The sequence below is a fragment of the Colossoma macropomum genome, unplaced genomic scaffold (genome assembly GCF_904425465.1).
Source record: "Colossoma macropomum unplaced genomic scaffold, Colossoma_macropomum, whole genome shotgun sequence".
NCBI lineage: Eukaryota > Metazoa > Chordata > Actinopteri > Characiformes > Serrasalmidae > Colossoma > Colossoma macropomum.
Window position 1 is genome coordinate 32,263,571 of NW_023494787.1, and position 20,411 is coordinate 32,283,981.

Consider the following 20,411-nt stretch of genomic DNA (forward strand, 5'->3'; position numbering starts at 1 on the left):
AAATTTTGCTTGACAGGTCATGGGGCATTTTATGACAGTGGCAAACACGATAAGTTTTTCTACAGATAAAAGACATGGTCATAACAAACCAATGCTGCTTAAAAAAAAGTACTTAACAGATATTAATAAACATGTTTTTTAAAATTTAAAATAAAAAACACAGACACAAAGTCAGTGAATTAAAAGTAAGAAACAAAATAGGCTGTATGTAACTAAATGTAGACAGTGATATCGGTTTTGTACATGGGATTTAAATCTTTACAACACATTTATATTGTGGATATGTGGCAAAACACAACATTTCTAGTGGAAACACAGTTTAAAAGGTTCAGGTTTTTGTAAACAGGTTCTTGGTGCCAGGAACTACACTCAGTGGCCATTTCTCAATTTCCATGCTTTTGCACTTAGAGGGCTTTGTCTAAGAGTTGGTCTGATCTCTAAGTGCAAAAGTACAGAAATTAAATTACAACCATTGTGTTCTATTAAAGCCCTCGTCTATTACACTCCTCATTACAATCCTTTATCTGAGTATAAAACAAAAGAAATAGTGTAGGAGCAACAACAAAAACAGCCAAAGAAATATGGGACAAAATAATTGCACACAAAAATGAACCAAAATAATAAATTAAAAAAATTAAAAAATATGGCCTCCGAATCTTCATGGCCAGTTTTTTTTCGTCCTTTTTTTGAATTCCAAGATGGAGCGAATAGAAAGTTCTCCTTGAAAATGTACAAATATCAAAATAAATAAGTACCCTTCCCTTTGAGTTTGAGTAGAAAAAACTGCATTGTGTGCACAAAGAGAGAGCAGAGCTTGAAGGAAGCTGAAAAGAGGATGCAAGGTTGGTCAGTCCCTTACTTCCCTTAGCCCGACTTACATCACCTCTGTGACAGTTCACACAATCACACTCACTCAATCACGCACTCCCACGTGCCCTGGTCTGGACTAAGGTGTCTTCAGTACACCCAGTTGACAGGGACCCACTGCGGTTCTGTACACAGTTTGTCTAAAGCAGCCTGCAGCTTTTCAAACGCAGCATCTAGGTTGTCGTTGACGATGGTGAGGTCAAAATAGTGTCTGTATGCGCGTTGGATACGAGCGCTTTCATCCACCGTCTTCTTCAGGTCCACATCCTGAAAGAGAGGAAAAATCTGTGACTCGGTGTTGGTTCAACTCAGAATCACTTTAGTGGCCAATAGGACATATGAGATTCATATTTGGTGGAACTGGTCCATAAATGTAGGTCTATATACCTGATTTCAGGAAGGGATTAAAGAAAAGTTCAATTGCTAGAATAATTAGTACTAATTTGGATTTACTGTGAGCTGTTTGGTGGTGATTCCAGCATCAACGACAGCTTTGTGCATGGCTTTCAGTGTATCGAATTCAGGAGCTGCGATGAACACGACATATGGCATAAACTCTGCTGTTTTCAGCAGTTTCAGAGCCTGCACAGAGAGACAGGAGGAAAACATTACAGCAAATAAGCATGAATAAGCCCCCCTAATTGGCAAACCAAGGGTAGTAGAGACATGAAAAACACTCTGAGAGCATGAGGAAAAAACACTGAAGCCTAAAGAACACCAACCCAACACACACCAACAAACCCAAGCATTTGTTTGGTGTGCCATACATGTGTGATTGTAGGGAATCTTTAGAACAGGGAGAACTTTGGTCCTGGAGGGCACAAACTAACGCGGGGGAAAATGTTGGGCCCCACTCTCCCCTACAATGTTATTTTTTGTTGGAGAATGCATGCAACAACCTTGAGAGGAACCGAAACTCACAAGAGGAACTCATCCTCTCGAGAACAGGAATTATGACATGAGTGGGACAGTGGCACTCCAGATAGTAGGGATCAAATTTCTGTGATATGAGCCAGTCAGCAATGTTAAAAATCTGTCGAAGTTCAGGTCAGCTAATGATGACAAACATATACAGCATATTGAACATAAGATTGTAAGTAAATCTATTTTGTTCAAGCTGATTGTATGAAATTTAAACATTAAAACAACAGATTGGCATATGTTTAAAATTGGTACAAAGAGTGTATCATTGATAAATCACTAAAGGTAACATAGCAGCCTTAAATGTTAAAAAGAGTGGCTGTTTGTTCTTATCTATGAACGGTGGAGGTGCTCAGTCAGACCTGAGGGTTGACGTCCAGGATGCAGGTGCGTCTGGTGTTGACCACCTCATGGATGGACTCTATCTTGGTGCCATACAGATTGCCATCATACTCGCCATGTTCCAAGAAACGTCCGGCCTTGATGTCCATCTCCATCTCCAGACGCGTCACAAACTGATAAGTCTGACCATCACGCTCGTCCTCCCTTGGCCTCCGAGACGTGACTGAGACAATAACATATGTAAACAGTCTGTATTCTACTGACTTCTTGCATTTTATTTTGTTCCCTCAAGCCTGTTTCTAACATTTTGTGGGTTTACGTGCCAGAACGTGCAGTACAGGCTAAAATACACCTCATGAAATGTTTTTCTTTTTTTGACATATGTGATTATTATTATGTGTTTCCTATAACTGCTTACCAGTTTCTGGCATCTACTGGAAGAAATTTTTTGCCCATTCCTCCATGCAGAATTCTTTCAACTGTGCAATGTTTGAGGGGTTTCTTGCATGCACAGCTTGTTTCAAATCCCCCCCGCTGCATTTCAATGCAATTCAGATCTGGGCTTTGACTGGCTGTGATTCCACAACCCTCTGTTTCATCCTTTTGAGTCATTCCTAGGTAGATTAACTTGGGATCATTATCCTGTTGAAGGTCCACTTCTTCAGCATTAACTTTTTTTTTACAGACGGTCTCACATTCTCTTCAAGCACTTTCTTACGAAAGAAAATTCATAGATGATTCTATAGTTGCAAGTAGGCCAGGCCCTGAGGCTGAAAAGCAGCTACAAACCATAGCATTTCTACCACCATGTTTACAGTTGGTATGAGGCTCCTCTGATCAAATACTGTCTTTGGTTTTCACCAAACTTCTGGTACTGTGGCCAAACAACTCTATCTTTGACTTGTCTGTCCATAGCACATTGCTCCAGGAGTCCTGGTCTTTGCCTAAACATTCATTAGCAAACTTTAGTCTTGCCCTGATGTTCTTTTTAGACAGCAAAGGCTTTCTCCTGCCGCAGGAGCTGCGCTTAGGATCAATTTGCTGGGGCGGCCTGGCCTGCACAAGTTGGCACTTCTCCACTTGTAGATGATCTTCTGGACAGTAGAATGATTGATTTCCAATATTCTGGATAGCTCTTAAATCCCATTCCAGACTCACAGGCATCTACAAATTTCTTTACGAAGGCCTCAGAGAGTTCTTTTTATCTAGGCATGATGATACCACACACTCCAATAACAAAGAGTAAACCAGACCAGATATCTGAGAGTTAAATAATAATATTAAAATAATAATATTAAAGGTAAGTTCCTCCAAGACTGGGTGCACCTGATTTCAATTTGATACATTTGAAGTAGTGATATCCACTGATCAGGCATAACATTATGACCACCTCCTTGTTTCTACGCTCATTGTCCATTTTATCAGCTCCACTTACTATATAGGTGCACTCTGTAGTTCTACAATTACAGACTGTAGTCCATCTGTTTCTCTGTGTACTTTGTTAGCCCCCTTTTACCCTGTTCTTCAGTGGTCAGGACCCCCATGGACCCTCACAGAGCAGGTACTATTTGGGTGGTGGATCATTTTCAGCACTGCAGTAACACTGACATGGTGGTGGTGTGTTAGTGTGTGTTGTGCTGGTACGAGTGGATCAGACACAGCAGTACTGCTAGAGTTTTTGGCCTAAAACATATTTTTTAAAAACTTTAATGGTGTTCATTTATTGTATATAAAACTCAGATATGTGTATGTTCACTGGTAATTTTAGATAGTAGATAAAATGGTTATTTTGTGTTGTAGACATCATGACCCCTGGTCCCTATCAGTACCATTGTAAAGAACAGACAAAACGCTCAGAATGACTTTAATTGAAATCTCAATAGTTGAATGGTTTTGTCAAAATTAAGAAAGACCACTTTGAGTTGATGCAATGCACTTTACTCTTGTGGATATTTGAATGAAGTAAATTAAAGTAAACTTGCGGGGATACATGTAGAGGCAAACATTTGGCTGGAGGTCTTGTGCTTTCATTTAAGAAAAAAGTGTTTAGGTCTTGACTGTGTATACTCACATGGTACTGTGGTTCCATAGCGTGTGGGATGCAGCACCATCAGTCGGTTCTTCAGGCTGCGGCGGCCCACTCCCTGGGCTCCGATCAGAATCAGCGTTTTCCTCTGGAATGGGGGCATACATGCCACCTCCTCATAAATCTGCAGCTCATGCCGGTCAAACTCTGCACTCCAGCCACCAGAAACATGGACACCACAAGAGAAAACATTTACCCAATCAAAACAGCAGGTGATAACACTGAGATTATGACTGGAGATCAAAATGTAGGGCAGCTCACCTGCGTTCTTAGCAGTGAGGTACATCATCTACCACTCACTGTTCCACACAAGATTCCTGACAGTGACGGAGAAAAAAAGCCTGTGATTCCTCCATTTGACCATCAGAGGCACTGCATACACTCTGTACATGGAGCCAGTGATCTCTAAACGTTTACAAGGTGTTTTACACTTTCTGGGTGTGCACGTATATACGGTACTCTATGTATTATGATATAACCCACTATATATGGGCACTAGAATGTGTATATGCACATTGTTACCCCAAACATAAATTATACTGAAAATGCAATAGAATACATTTTGTTTATATTTTGCAATATACTGACAACATATTCTAGTATATGACTTTTTCATGCAAGCTTACTGTACCTGTTCCGTCAAAGTCCTTTGGAACAAAAGCTTTCCTCTTCTCCTCCAAAAACTGACTGGGAATGAGTCCTGTAGCTCCTCCCACCATGTGACATGCCTATCAATCATTACAATCATCCAATGAAACATCATGACTCGAACCCAAATAAACAATTACAAATGAATGCAAAATCACACCTGCCACCAGTTTGGGTCCTCTCTGTTGACTATCTGGAGAATGTCTCCCCTTTTGAAGGCAAGCCCTGCCTCTTTGCAGGGGATCAGATTGTCATTGGCTGGATTGTAGTCGAAGTGTGGCTGCACATAAACCTGTCAGTCAGAAGCAGACACATCATTAATCACCCAATACTGTCTATGACTAACTCTACAAACTCTAAGGGTCTGTATGTGGGTTGACATTTTGGTTCATTTATTACATTTCCAGACAAAATGGCCATTCAGTTAAATATTTATCAGTGTCAGGAAAAAAGCAGAAAACTTACAGTGGACAGAAAATTAAACAGAAGCCTTAACAACTAAATCAACTTTTTCCGTATTTAGTGTGTCTAATCTTTATTTATTTCTATACTTTATTATAGCTTCCACTGTTGGCAGAGTTGCTTTCAGTGTTTCAAAAAAAAATTGCAGGGATCTTTTTCCACACCTCCAAAGTTCAGTCTAGAAGTCAGTTACATTTTTTGCTTCACACTATCAAGCAATTACAAATTACATTTAGACTCATCAGTCCATAAAATCTTAATCCACTCCATTCTGAAGTTCTGCATTAAGAATCTGAGAGGAACAGTGGGATGCATTCACATTTTCTGGGTCTGAGTGACAAGTCAGTGTGAACACCAGCTGCTTGGGCAATTCAAGGGCTAAACCCCTCCCTTCCCACACACACACATACACACACACACACACACACACACACACACACACACACTCTCTCTCTCTCAATCAGATGTTGTAACACTACAACTGTGCAGCCAACATTCCATCTGTTTTATGCCATTTAGATGGAAAGGGCAAATGAAGTTCAGTGAGACAGGTTTAAATCAGTGAGGGTTGGATTTATCAGCTAATAGATAAGAACAATCTTGCTTCCATTAATGCAATATATCTGATACTCAGCCCTACTTTCATATAATTTAAGTTCAAAATCCAGGAGAACGAGACAGTGAGCAAGAAAGAGTGGGCGTGTGTGAGTCTGTCCGTGTGTGAGTGAGCGATAGTGTGTTCTGCCCCAGATAGCATGTGGAGTGTTATTAACAGGGATCACTTTCGAGCACATAGCATCCTGGGATATCACCAGCTCAGTGGCTGTGCTGGCAGTATGCATGTGTGCGGTGTTACAGTTCTGTGTTACAATTAGTAATAGTGTTGTAGTCCATTAGAGGTGAGTCTAAGTCAAGGCTGAGACTTTGTAGAAGTCGAATCCGTGTCGAGTCCGTGCGCCGAGGCCTGGATACTTTGAGTCTGAATCAAGACCAAGAGTTTGTTGTAGTCAAGTCCAAGTTAAGGCCAAGACTTTGTAGCAGCCAAGTCTAAGTTAAGACCAAGGCTTTGTAGCAGTTGAGTCCGAGTTGAGATCAAGACTTTATAGTAGCCGAGTCTGAGTTAAGAATAATCATTTTAAGAATAATCAAATGGCATTGTGGTGAAGAAGTGAGATTTCATGATGCATGTAATCATGTTTTTTTTAAATGATAATCAAATTGAACTGTTGTAATGTAATGTGCTGTGTGTGAGTAAAGTGCTGTTGTACCTGTGGAGGGGATGGAGCGTCTCTGTAGCTGGGCAGTATTTTGAGGGTGATTCCTCCGCTGCATTCCTTCAGCATGTCCTGCAGCTCTGTGGGGTTGCTGCCTACTTCCTTCCCATTGACCTCCTTGATGATGTCACCCACATGCAGCAGCCCCTGCCTGTCAATCATCCCTCCATGCAGAATCCGAGCAATCACCAGGTCATCTTTCTCCACCCGGAACGTAACACCCTGAGACACAAAGATAGACACACACACACACACACACACACACACACACACACACACACATATACACACACACATTGAATGTGGGTTTTTAATTTTTTTGTTTTCTGTGTTGCCAACTGTCTGTAAACTTGACTGATCCTCTGTTAGCCAATAAACTATGTACTAGAAATATCAGCAGTCCTGTCTATGGTCCTGCTGGGTGGGTGACTGTAGATGTGTGTGACAGTAAGTGCGAATGGTGGTGATGAGGCGAGCAAAGATTCCTCTAAAAAAGTACTCATTTTAATCATCTTCGACCTTTAACTGACTTGGACATAGAATCCTTTTGAAATCCTTTTGACTTGAAAGACACTATACCTTAATTATGCTTATTTCATTAAAATAAATGATTTAACATTCCATTTTGTCACTAACAGAACAATCACAATGTTACTGAAACTTTACCAAATGTTTTAGTAGTGACAATTCTATGTAATTTTGAATTTAAGAATGGTAGCCAGTACATGACTAGAAATCATAATATTTTTCATTACAACACAAAAAAATAGTTACTAGCAGAAAATATGTGTTTCAATAGTAACAATTTTAATGTAATACACTGATTTTCAAACTTTGTGGCACACTTGCTTCAAAACAATGGAATCTAACTGTTCACCATGTGGCCATGAGGGACAGGGGTGAAGTCTTATTTCCTGCTCTAAAATCCAGGGGTGTGGCTAAAATAAGACTCTGCCTATGGACTAAAACTCTGTGTGTCAGTAGTGACATGAAAACATGGGACAGCATTTTTTACAATTTTTTTAAGTTAAAAATTAAAATACTAAACAATCTAAATCTTTCAACTGCACTTTGAAATCAATAAGAAATCAAAAAAATCTTTAACAAAAAAGCATTAAAATGCAAAAAAGGTTTCAAATATTTAGCTTATTATTATCTCTGTTACTGCGTTAGGTTTAAATAGATCATAAGTCTTGTAAGTATCAATGGTATTATTTATATTTAACCTGAGTATTACAGCACATTCGGATGATCTGGCAGTAAAAGCACAACTCACTAGAGGCTCTCCCGCTTTCTTTCGGATGCCGATCATTCTAACAGCGTCTGCCTGCATGAGAGCGTTGTTTACTGCAGCGTCGTTGGCCATCTCTAAAGGGGGCGGAGCCTCATAGCATTTTGATGCCACCATGTCATGGGCCTCCAAGAGAGACTGAGACATAGAGTAAGAGTTGGTGAGAGAAACTTGAATGGTGAGAAGAGAAGAGAAGAGAAGAGAAGAGAAGAGAAGAGAAGAGAATTTTTTAAAGTACAGATGTAACCTAAGTTTAGATGTGTACCTGAAAGTGAGGCTCTTGGAGGATTCTGGAAAGTTCTGCAGCACTGTCGTCACGTACACTCAGCCCACGGATGTCCCCCAAAATCTCACTCACCAACTCCACATTATTCTCTTGCACTGCCTCCAGCTTCACATCCTCCAAACGCTCGTGAGCCTAAACACACATACACTAAGGTTTAGCTTCTCCTGTCAATCACATCCACCTTGTAAAAGTAACAGGCCATTGCTGACCATTAGCCAGAGAGGATACCAAAGATGAGCTGTCAGGATCTTCTCAGTGATCAGTTTGCAGTTTGTATGATGAAAATGCAGATACCACTTTACAATAAGACTTTATGTATGGTTTGAAGCTCAATTATCTGATTAATCATTATAATAATTGGTAGATTATTCAGATGGTGATAGCCCTGAATCAAGATTCAAGAAAAAATCAAGAGTCATTAAGACACTACTAATAAAAAGAACAATAAGCAGTATTGCAGGCATGTGTGCTTGTGTGTGTTACCTTGGCGAGAGAGCGAACAATGGGGCTCTCCATGATGCCTTTAAGGAAGATCAGGTCAATGTCTTTGGCCCCAGTGGAGGTGGGCAGCTCCCCCAGGTTGTCCAAAACTTGCTGCATAGCTGAACAATTACAGACAAACAGTCATCACTGTTACACACTCATGCAAACACCTCTGTCATGCATGTCAATTCACTTACCATCATCTACACACACACACACACACATACAATACAATATTAAACAACTAGCATTCATCACCTCAGGCCTGGTGAATAGACGCATTATTACTGTTTAATGTTTCTAGCCAGCACTTTTTTACTTCACACACACTCACACACTCTAATGCACACACACACACACACACACACACACACACACACACACACCTGAGGCATAGCCAAGGTATGGCCAGAGGTGGCCAGTGCCATCCTAGCATGAAGAACGGCCACCCTTCTGGCCATCCCAGTTATGGAGAGTGTGACAGTCAGCCATCATGATTGTGCTTGATGGTGAAAATCTGCCATCAGGGTAGTTACAAATCAGTTATAAGAGTCTGATGATGCTGCATTTAATAATCATTTGCTGAGCACACAGACGAGTGAACTTGTACTGGGTCCCTTCAGCAGTGCTACTCCGTGAGCTACATTACGAAGTAGGCTATTCAATGGTAAGATGAGTTAACTATGAAAACGAGTCAGCTATAATCATTTATTTATGTTTTTCTAAACATTTATGTTGTGCACTGAAAAATGTTATGCATTTAATTTCACAATTTCCTCATGAATTACTAAAATGTATTACATCAACACAGTTTTGTCTTTCAGTTTACATTTGCCACTAGTTGTATTGATACAATCATTTATCATGTGGAAGTTGGCTTGAGACTTTAAAGCTATGCCAGACTGCCAGTTAGTTGTGGTTGTGTTGTCATGAGTGCTTGGTTGCTTCAGTTGGTTTAACTCAACTACAGGCAGTTTACAAGCTGTATGTTATTATGTTACATCTCTTCACTTCACACTTAACCATGCTGTTGGTAAAATAGATTATAATTAAAATTACATCTCCAATTTCCATAAAAATAATGAATCTTTCAGCTCTATGTTCAACTCAATAAAGCTCTGTACTCAAAGAATAACTTTGCACACTTTATACTGCAAGAATACTTGCACACTTTTGTACTGTAAAGATATCCTCTGCAACGTCTTAAGCAACTGTGATACACTGCCTACACTGGCACATACCTGCTGCCTGAATGCATTTTTATAACAGTGGTGTCCAATAAGTCCACTAAGGGAAAGCAGGAGCTCATATGATCAGTTGTTTGAAGACTGACTAGTTGTTTAAACAAGTGGAATCATGTGTGCTCTGGTTTGTTGGTCTTTAAAACCTGCAGTCACCTCAGCCCTTTGGGGATAAGATGGCACACCACTGTGTTATACTGTATGCTTCTGTATTTGTACTGATTACTTCGATAATGTACAGTATCAGTAGTAATATACAGTCAGTATTGAGCTCAAGCTCTAACACACACACACTCACACACACAAAAATGCATGCTGATCACACTATTAGCTATTCTCAGACAGAGTGGTCATCGGAAAAAAATGCTTTTTAAGGCAGGCATGTTAAAGCAATTCACTCTGTCACCAAAACCTCTGGATGACAGACACCTTCAGCCATGACTGTGTGCATCATTGTAGTCCATCAGCGGCTCATTCACCTCCTGTTGGTCAGGGGTGAATTTGTAATGGAACTGCTGAGTTTGTGAGCCAAGGTACACAGCTAGAGGGTGCAAGTTGAAAAAGTGGACGAGCTGAGCATTTTTGTGTGTGTGGGTGAGTGTGTGTGTGTGTGTGTGTGTGTGAGAGAGAGAGAGAGAGAGAGAGAAACATAAAGCTCTATTCTCTTTTGACTAAACCCATAATTAATGCCTCTTGTTAAAACAGCCAATTAAAAACACAAGCTTTTCAAAGTTTGTCTTGGAACAAGAATTATGTAGCCTATTCTCACAAACTATAATAGAGCCAAATGACTATGGAGATCATGACTTCAGCTATGCTTCCACAAGCAAGAATTAATTATTGTCTGTGTGTGTGTGTGTGTGTGTGTGTGTGTGTGTGTGTGTTTGTCCTGACATCAGTACAGTAGAGCAGTAACTGTCCTCATCTTAAAGAACAAAATGATCCTGACTTTGTTAATTGCTCCATTTTTCATCATTTCAAACTCAAGTGGCAAAGCCAATTCTTTTTGGTTACTGAGGTTAAGAGTTACTTATAGGGTTTAAGGAAAAACAGCGTTTCTCATTCAGTGGTCCATGGACAATAATGGGCCATGGAGTACCCTCTGCTGGTCCTCAGGCCCATACTGAGCGCGGGCAAGTGGTCTGTTGTGGGCCAGTTTTGGCATTTTGTAATAAAACCCAATGAAAAAAATGCTTCCAAATGGTAAACTATTGATAAGCCCTGCTACAACAGCTTCATCAATTTTTGCCCCTTGGTATAAATTGCATCATAGAAACATTCAGCTTATTTTTATCACTATTGTATCAAATTTTTTATATAAAACAAACTTTTGTTAGCATAATCTGTTGATGTTTTATGCTCAGTGACTCATGTCACATACTGCAGGGGCAGGCAACCAAACATCGCTGTGTTGAAAACTGCCCCAAAATGACATTTTTAATATCTCGTGGGCCTCATGTTTTCTAGTGATAAATAAGTGAGCGTTGAAATGGAAAAAATGAGGACCTCTAGGGCAGAACATTCCTATTACATATATATTTAAGTATGTGTTTAATACACGGAGAGATTTTTTTATTACATATGTATGAAATATATACATGGTCGAAATTACAAACCGAATCTGCAGTTTTGCTTGAAACGCGGAGTCGTCCAGTGTATTAGTATTATTATTAATAGAATTATTATAATTGATTTATAAACAAATTACTTATTGTGCTAAACAGCAGGTTGCCTTTTACTCTCGATATATAGCACTTTCTTTGATTTCCAGTGATTTAAAGGCAACTCATTTATTGTTTGGAAACTTAAAATAAATTGCTTCTACAAATAAAGATCAAAATTGCCTCTGTGGTCCTTTATGGACGTGAAAGCTAAACAACAAACAAGAACAAAAAAAAAAGTAATGATGCTTTCAAACTTTGTTTTTAAAGTACATTGGCAAAGAAAACAATCATGAAAAGATGAAACCTTGACCAAATAAAGCCTCACCTCTCACCAGACGTGCAGATAACCAATTGGTAGAATATATAACTCTTATTTTTTATATATTCTGAGAAGACCAGTATGCTTGGACCAGTTGAAGATAAAAGAGGAAGAGGATGACCAGCTACAAGATGGATAGATATAATCAGAGGAATCATGAACAAGCCAATCAGAAGCCTGAAGACCCAAAAAGAAGACAGGATATTCTAGAGAAAACCTCTCCATCACCAGGAATCAGAATTTATGTAATGACAGTAGTAATAAATGGAACATACTGGAAATGTGCTAGCAGGTTTCAGATGTTCATTTAGTCCACACACTGTGAAAACGCAAAAAACCTGCCATTGGCCAATTTGGATGTAAAGAAATCACAACCAGAATCGGCCACAAAAATAAATATTCAGTGCATCCCTAGTAGATGTATGACCCATATTCTCACATTCTAGAAAAACAAAGTCTGGGTAAGAGTGTTTAAGGAGGAACATATCAGGAGAAGCCCAATCAAGACCCCTCTAGCAGTCGCCTCCGAGTCTCACCGTGTTACTGCTGTTTATTTTACACTGTAAATATGTCTGTTAGAAATGCAACCAGCAGACTCGTGGCTACACAGAGGATATAAAGGATCAGAGAGGCAGGAAGCTTAGAGCAGAAATTACACAGGAACGCAGTGAGCACACATACACACACACACACACACACACACACACACACACACACACACACACACACACACACATACACACACACACACACACACACTTCAATAATAGCACGCCATCACACAACCCATCTTATCCCCATAATAAAACACAAACACATATTTGTGGTTTGGGGCCATTGACAGATCTGTGTTCAATTAACTTAATTACGGTTCAATCACAATCTTTAGAGCTCCACACATACAACAAAAGTGAATGAACAAACCTCTCTGTAAAATTACTGCTTAAACAGACTACACTGAAAGACTACTGGATTTTAATTACTTGATTCAAATGTGAACTGAAAAATGCAATAGTGCTGGTGTGATATATTTTATTCATGTAGAAATGTGCTTGCATTTCAGTCAAGTATTAGCAATTATTTGTTTAATATATATATATATATAATTAGTTTAATATATATAATAGTTCAATTACTTTTGTGGCCTTATTATTTATTCTTTTATTAGTATTATTTTTTTAGAATGTTTATTATTATTATTATTATTATTATTATTGTTGTTGTTGTTGTTGTTGTACTAATAATACATACGTTATTATTATATGTATTATCATATTTTATGCTTCACAAACAACACACACATGCATGCCAGAGAATACATGCCTATGCACACATACACACACACACATCCAGATTGGTATGTTTCAGTGAAATGTCTTGGTTCTGTGAATCTGTCTCAGTAATGAAAAGTTATAATGATTACTGTTACTGAAGTTTCTGAACATATTACACCTTCTTAACATTTGGTGTGTTTCGTTCCTAGTTGTGCTGTCTCAAAGTATATTATTTACATGTAATTATAAGGCCATTATAGAAATGTTTCTGTGCCACAAACTTGTGCTTGATCAACATTTTTAAATGATTACATAGTTTCTACATGAATAAATTATATTACATCAATATAATTATTGCCAACAGTAAGTAAACTGGAAGATAATTGTGTTGATGTAATACAATCATATGATTCATATGAAATCATATTAAAGTTTGAGCATCCTTGGTCAAATGACACACTTTGTTGATGTTCTAAGTGAAAATAAGTTAACACATCCTCTACAGAGAACAAACTCAAATATGCAATGTTTTGGCACGACTTTCAGGTACAATTTTCTTTATTTGCATTTAACATACTGAAATATACAAAATGTGCCAGAAATTTTCCTCAGACCGCATTTTATTATTTTTTTCTTATATCTTAAGTTCAGCAGATGAACAGTAATTTTGCATTAAAATGTGTAGAAGTGTGTTAATTAATTTTCACCTAAACAAAACTTAGTTTAAAATATAATTTAACCAGGAGTGCCCAAACCTTTGCACACAATTCTTTATTTTATTCATATGGAGTAACTTGACTCTTCAATGCATCACTTTGGCAGAGTTGGGAAATAATGGAATATATAAAATGGCATTTTACATAATTAGGATACTAAAAATTATTACAGTTCCAGATAAAAAGAGAATAATCAGATTGTCAGTATGTTATAAAAATAGGTGCTTACTATGGTCTTCTGCACATGTACATTACAATGTAAATCGTCTTCAAAAAGTCAACAGAACTCTTGACAATACAAACACAAAACTGAATGTCAGTAGTACAAATGATTCATTTCCAGTTTTACATCTACTACATTGGTTAAAAAGCCTAGACAAAGGCTCTCCTTTAAATGACCTTATTGTAGTGGCTAGGCCAGGCTTGCATAGCATGCTAGCCTGCTAGTCTGAAATCACTGCCAATTCTACGAACTCTATCTGAGAGATGAACACTGCCCTCTGCTAAGGTCACACACAGGTCATGGTCTGGTGGTGTATTAGCTTTGCAAGTCAAACAGAATCATGAACCAACACAAATCTCTACAGTGGAGCATCAAATACATTCATGTCTGTGGAGCGTATGTGCTAGCTAATGCTTTGTTTTTATTAAACCTCCAGCCTTTCTCGCAAACAAATACTTGACATCTTTAATGACACATGACAAAGAAAAAGACAGCCATAAGCTACACACACCACATACTCAAATCTACACAGTTAGCCATCACATATCTGGCAACTCATGCTAACTCTGTTTGACCAGAACACCTCGCCCTCCTCCTTTCCCTCGCCATGTGAGAAATATCTGCTGCCTAAATGCTTCACAGGGGTGAGAAATATGGGTCTCATATCTCTTTGAACACACTGATAATCCCTCGCTGACAGAAAATTTCAACTATCAGCTCTGGCTAATATCAGTGCTAACAGCATAGTGGAAAACCTCCAGCTTTTACAACTAACCATAGCAGAGAAAGAAAAGCAACATTAAGAATCAGCCTTTTGCAGCACTGTAAGTGTTAGAATGCTAAGATGCTAAGATGCAAAGAAGTTAAACCATGTTTACAGCAGTATCTTCCACAGTGCTGCACGGTTGTAAAAAAGACTAAACTAAAATGATATGACAAAAAGGTCCCATGTTCTAGATTTTGACACAACTTCCTAGATTCTGACAGTGACAATATGTGACTCTAATCTGAGCCAAGTTATACCACATTTTTGTCACGTATAATCGACTTAAATGTCATTTCAAGCTGCCAAAACAGAGAACATGACAAACACGCATATTGCAGTGTGCTATGTTAATGCTGTCATGCTAGTTAGGCAATTGGTTATTTCCATTCCTCTGTTGCTGTAATACAGGAACTGGCCTGCCAGATGCAGGAATTCCCTCTCACTTCCCTACCATTCTTTACTTCATATCACTATTTTCCATCTTTTGTACATTTATTCTTTGGATTTCATTGCTGACAACATATTTTCATTCTGCATGATAAGCATGCTGAGCGGTGTGGTAAGAGTTTGACCCACACATCTGTTTTTAGTAATAGTTTCCATTATAATGCACTACTGTTGCCCTCAGCTTAAAGGGCTCATAACATGGAAAACTGAATTTCCCTGACTTTTTTAAATACATGAGTTTGTAGTAATATGTAGGCATTAATGTTTCAAAATCCAGTCAATGTGGTCCATATACGGAAACTAAGCTGAAAAAAACAACCCGTTTTATTTCTGTGATGCCACAAAAACCAAGTCGTTTACTCTATTCCGGCTACAGAAGTTTAGCTTCACCCATTCTAACTGACATTGTGCTTTTTAAAAGAGGCACAATACAGGACAGCCAATCAGAAAGGAAATAATTTACATATATCAGTCTTAAAGGCACAGCAACAAAAACAGCTTGTTTAATTCTAAGGGATAAAGAGAGGTTGCAAAATGAAAATTTATTATGACCATTTTTAGTACATAACATCAAGCAAATGTTTTAAGTGGACCTCAGGAAGAAAAGGAAAAAATACAAAAAAAAATGTAGGATGTGGGCCCTTTAAGTTAGATTTTGATATTTTTTACTGAGTTATAGTGAATTATAGGGCAAAAAGGGGAAATTAGTAAATACAAAATTAAACAAAATACAAAAAACATTTAAAAACAATGAAAAACGCAAAACTACACAAATGTCATTAAAGTAAAAATAAAAGGTTGCAAGGCAAGACAAAAATAGACAGATAAATAAAAAAGGAAAAAACAAGAGGGAAAAATGGAGAGTAGGTACTCCATCATGGACATACGATTTCTTGTATTTTTCCTAGTTTTTTTCATAAATGTAAAACTTTGAGGGAATTGAGTAAAGTCACTAATAAACAAATTAAAAGAGGGTCTACATTTTTCCATTTACAAATATGAATATGATATTTAATTATGATAGATTTGTATTTTCTCTGAGCATTCTCAAGTGATAAGGCTTGTACTTATATGCAAATATATATGTAACTTGTAAAGGAAGGAATCTACCTTTTACTCTGACCAAAAGGACCCCAAAAAAGAGAAAAAACATACTCTAACAAATGATTGTTTTATACTGATAGATGCTGGATGCACTAAGAAGTTCCACAGTTCCATAGGCAACTCAGTACTGGACACTTTTTTCACTTTTCACTCCTACTCACGTTTTTCTCTTGGCTACTTTTACTTGTACTTCACTGAAGCAACTTTGACTTTTACTCAAGTGTAGTTTTAGGCTACTCTACCCACCCCTGCAGTCGCCAGTATCACTTAGCATGACCATATTACAGAAACATTACCAACATTTTAAAGAGCCCATATGATGGAAAGAAATCTATCACATTTACATATATAGACCATTTAACTGAATTATTCAAACTGTGTCCTACAGAAAATATTTTCATGTCACTACCGAACACACTATTTTAGTCCACAGGTGAAGCCTAATTTTAGCCACACCCCCAGAGCAGGAAGTGAGACTGCATCCCTGTCCCTCATGGCCACATGGTGAGCTGTTAGATCCGATTGCTTTTGAAATGTCTGAAAATCAGTGTGTAACATGAAGAACTGTTGCTATTGAAACACACATTGTCTGCAATTAAGTAAACTTTTTTGTGTTTTAAAAAATATTATGATTTTATGTTTGTACAACTGCTTAAAGTTGTGTTTGCTAGTCATGTACTGGTTGGCGTTGTGAGTGATGCTCAAAATTAGCTAAAGTGATCACTACAGAAACAGTTACTACCAAACATTTGGTAAAGATTTGATGGTGCTATAACTGTTTTGGTAGTAACAAAATTAAATGTTCAATCATTTATTTTAATAAAATAAACATAAATAAGGTGTAGAGTCACTCAAAGTGAAAGGATGTTAGGCTAAAGTCCAAGTCAGTTAAAAGGCTGAAATGTGTTTTGAACAAATTCGGTAGAATGATTCATATTTGCCTATTCCGCCTAGAGCGGTGTAGCCCTACTCATTTATGCTGAAGTAATAAGGAATGTTTCAAAGAGGCACAATACAGGGCAGCCAATCAGAGCAGTGGTCATTTACATATATAAGTCTTAAAGGTGAAACAGTAACAAAACAGCTTGTTCAATTTTAAGGTAAGAAAGAGGTTGGGAAATGGTCAAGTAAAGATTAATTGAGTGTGGACCTTAAGAGGATGAAAACATACAAGCAAAATGGGGAATAAAGGCCCTTTAAAGGAAAACAAGCAAAAAAAGTGAAGTCAAGGGAAAAGAAATCAAATTTCTAACCTCTGGAGGAATCCGCCCCCTCGGCAGGCTGTGCAGCCCCCTCTCCAGTGCCCCCCGTGTCCGAAGGTGAACCGCTGGAGAACGTTTCGCCCAGGGCTAGAACCATCTCTTGTTTAAAGTCAAACTGCACTGACCCTGACTGCACACGCAGCGCCCTGACCAACACTGACCCAATAGTACACTAATAGAGTACAGAGGAGCGGAAAGATAGAAAAAAAGGATGAAACACCAACAAGGGAGAGACAGAGTGAAGGAGTAATAGGAAGCAAGGAAAGAAAGGAAGAAATAGGTCCAGAGATTCAGTTGGCAGCCAGGCTTACACAGATGTGAGCACATGCACTCACATCCACTCAATGACCTGTTACTTTAATAACGCCCCCCCCACTCCCCCTCTGACAAACTCCTAATCCCACAATCCTCTCCTGCTGTTTAGAATACCACTAGATCCACCCCCTCAGTAACTGCCCATCAGCTGCCCCCCATCTACCCTCCAAAGCCATCTACCCTTATGTAAGCCTTCTTATATAAGCCTCTATTACAACTAGAGCTGCCCAAGGATGTCATATCATACTCCTCCTTCCTTCAGCACACCTCTCCTACTACTACAACTCTCTCTCTCTCTCTCTCTCTCTCTCTCTCTCTCCCTCTCCCTCTCATTCATTCATAAGCATTGAGTTCATCAGTACACTTCCCAGCATGAACACTATTCCTGGCGCTGCTGTGGAATTCTGACCCAAAGCATTTTGTCCACTCTAAATATCGCTGAAGAGCAACTGATTTTGTTTGTCTTTGGCTAATGGCTTTTATTTACAACCCTATTTTTGTAGTATATCATCACTGTTGTATCAAAAGCTTATGACCCAATTTTTCACTTTTTTTTCATTCCATTTGAAAAAGCTGGTCGCCTTTCACATTGTGTGAACATTGACAAATGAACCTTTAGACATGGTCCAAAATTACTTAGTAAAACCTATTTAGATTGAACTGTTTTGTTCTGATTTCTTCTATAAAATGACTCCAACGGGAGCAGTTTTATAAATGATAGACACCTAGGGCCCTAATTTAGAAAACATCTTTATATACACAGATCTGATTGTGAGAATGTGAAAATTCATGTTTAAACTATCCCTAAAGTGATTATTAATAAAGTTAAATAATATATTGTTACATATTTTTATGTATTAGAGTTATCCAGTTTAACTACTGAAAATGGCACAGGAGCATCCTTAAACCTGAACTCTCTTCAGGAACTGCATGATTATGCACTATGCAAACGCCCTCCTTGCCTCCTGGTTTCCAAACCCCACCCTTTCCCTTCAACAGAGCACTGAAACCGTTTTTGAATGGGAAATTCTCTGTATTTGAACAGACTTAGCAGATGTGATGGGATACAAAAGAAATAAGTTCTCGTTAATAACATTAATAATCAGAAAATAAACTAGCAAAATCTTCAAATCATCACTCAATTAATATTAAACCATAAGACTATTGGTACTAAATGTTAAGTACCAAGAGTGCTAAAGAAATCAAAGTAGAGCAAGAGAACTTAGGAGAATTACCACTCTGCAATGTCTTCCAGTTTTCTCAAACGCTAGAGGGCGCTCCCGAGTGAGTCCAAAATGAATGGGTTGATATGGAGCATGATAACTGGAGAATCTTGGTTTAGCAACTATGGGAAGACAGGAATGTCTAGCTGTCCACTTGAAACACATGAACCCTGACACTTCATCACAGGGTCTTCTGACTCATTTTCCACACTCAGCCACTCAGAAAGGTTAACGTGAGAAGATCGAAAGCTGCTGCCTGCTCTAGTATGTCAGTGCAAGTTCTACATTTATCATCATCTATGTGTGGACTGTAGGCAGAGGAATCTGGTCTCAGACCAGCTCTTAGAAGATCAGCTCTGCACATGCACAGCTGTGCTGTAAGAGGATACGAACCATCCTCTCTAATCCAGCTACCCCTCCCCCACCTCCATATCTCTTTCTCTCTCTCTCTCTCTCTCTCCCTCTCCCCTCCCCCAGCAGGGTCTGATGTAAATCTGAGTGGGATTTTAATCCTGCCACAAAAGCACGGGATTACAGAATTTACTCTGTGCATCTTGGCCACAGCTAAACTACCATTTCAGAGTTTTGACCATTTTCAGGGATACACTTTTTATTACTTTCATTTTGCTCTATATTTTAAATGTAATCACATACTTAATTACACCGTTAACTACACAAATAATTGCATTAATTACACTGGATCAACAGTCTGTATAGGCAGTTTTAAGTTTTAATTTTTTCTTTCAAACGTGTTTCAATGGCAAGAAACTTCAACAAATTTATCTGCTTGTTTCTTTGTGCCATCACATTTTTCTCATCACCAGTGCTAAGTGTGACTACTATGAGTTAACTTGTATTAAAGCCAGAAGGGGGGGAGAGAACATATGCATCTGAAGCCCTAGGACAATTCAGCAACAACAGATATTAATGGTGAATCTCATCATATTGGTTTCTGTAATAGTGAAATGCCATTAGAGTTCATCAACAAAACACTAGTGCACCTGTGGACATAGTATTTTCACCTACTTTGGGAGCCCAAAAGTAAACAGACAGAGAAAATAAATTCTAAACTTTACATGGTTAAAATGTAGAGCTCAAATCTGTAACATCTAAACACAAAGTAAGTTCTGCTCAAGTGAAAATGACCTGAAATACAGTCAGAGTTCCCACAGAAACTCAACATTTGGTTCACTCTCA

At 38.4% G+C, this 20,411-nt stretch overlaps 1 protein-coding gene across 1 annotated transcript; it reads right to left on the reverse strand.

Annotated features, from left to right (window-relative positions):
• Positions 1-13: 13 nt before the first annotated feature.
• On the reverse strand, positions 14-18,038 carry mpp6b (membrane protein, palmitoylated 6b (MAGUK p55 subfamily member 6)). The gene is given in 13 exon segments (XM_036566985.1): positions 14-1,134; positions 1,321-1,449; positions 2,151-2,353; positions 4,202-4,363; positions 4,478-4,507; positions 4,510-4,533; positions 4,848-4,944; positions 5,025-5,156; positions 6,595-6,822; positions 7,877-8,029; positions 8,157-8,309; positions 8,661-8,779; positions 17,668-18,038. Coding segments are annotated over 13 exon segments (1,713 nt in total). The 5' UTR covers positions 17,774-18,038; the 3' UTR covers positions 14-957.
• Between the last annotated feature and the right edge of the window lie 2,373 nt (positions 18,039-20,411).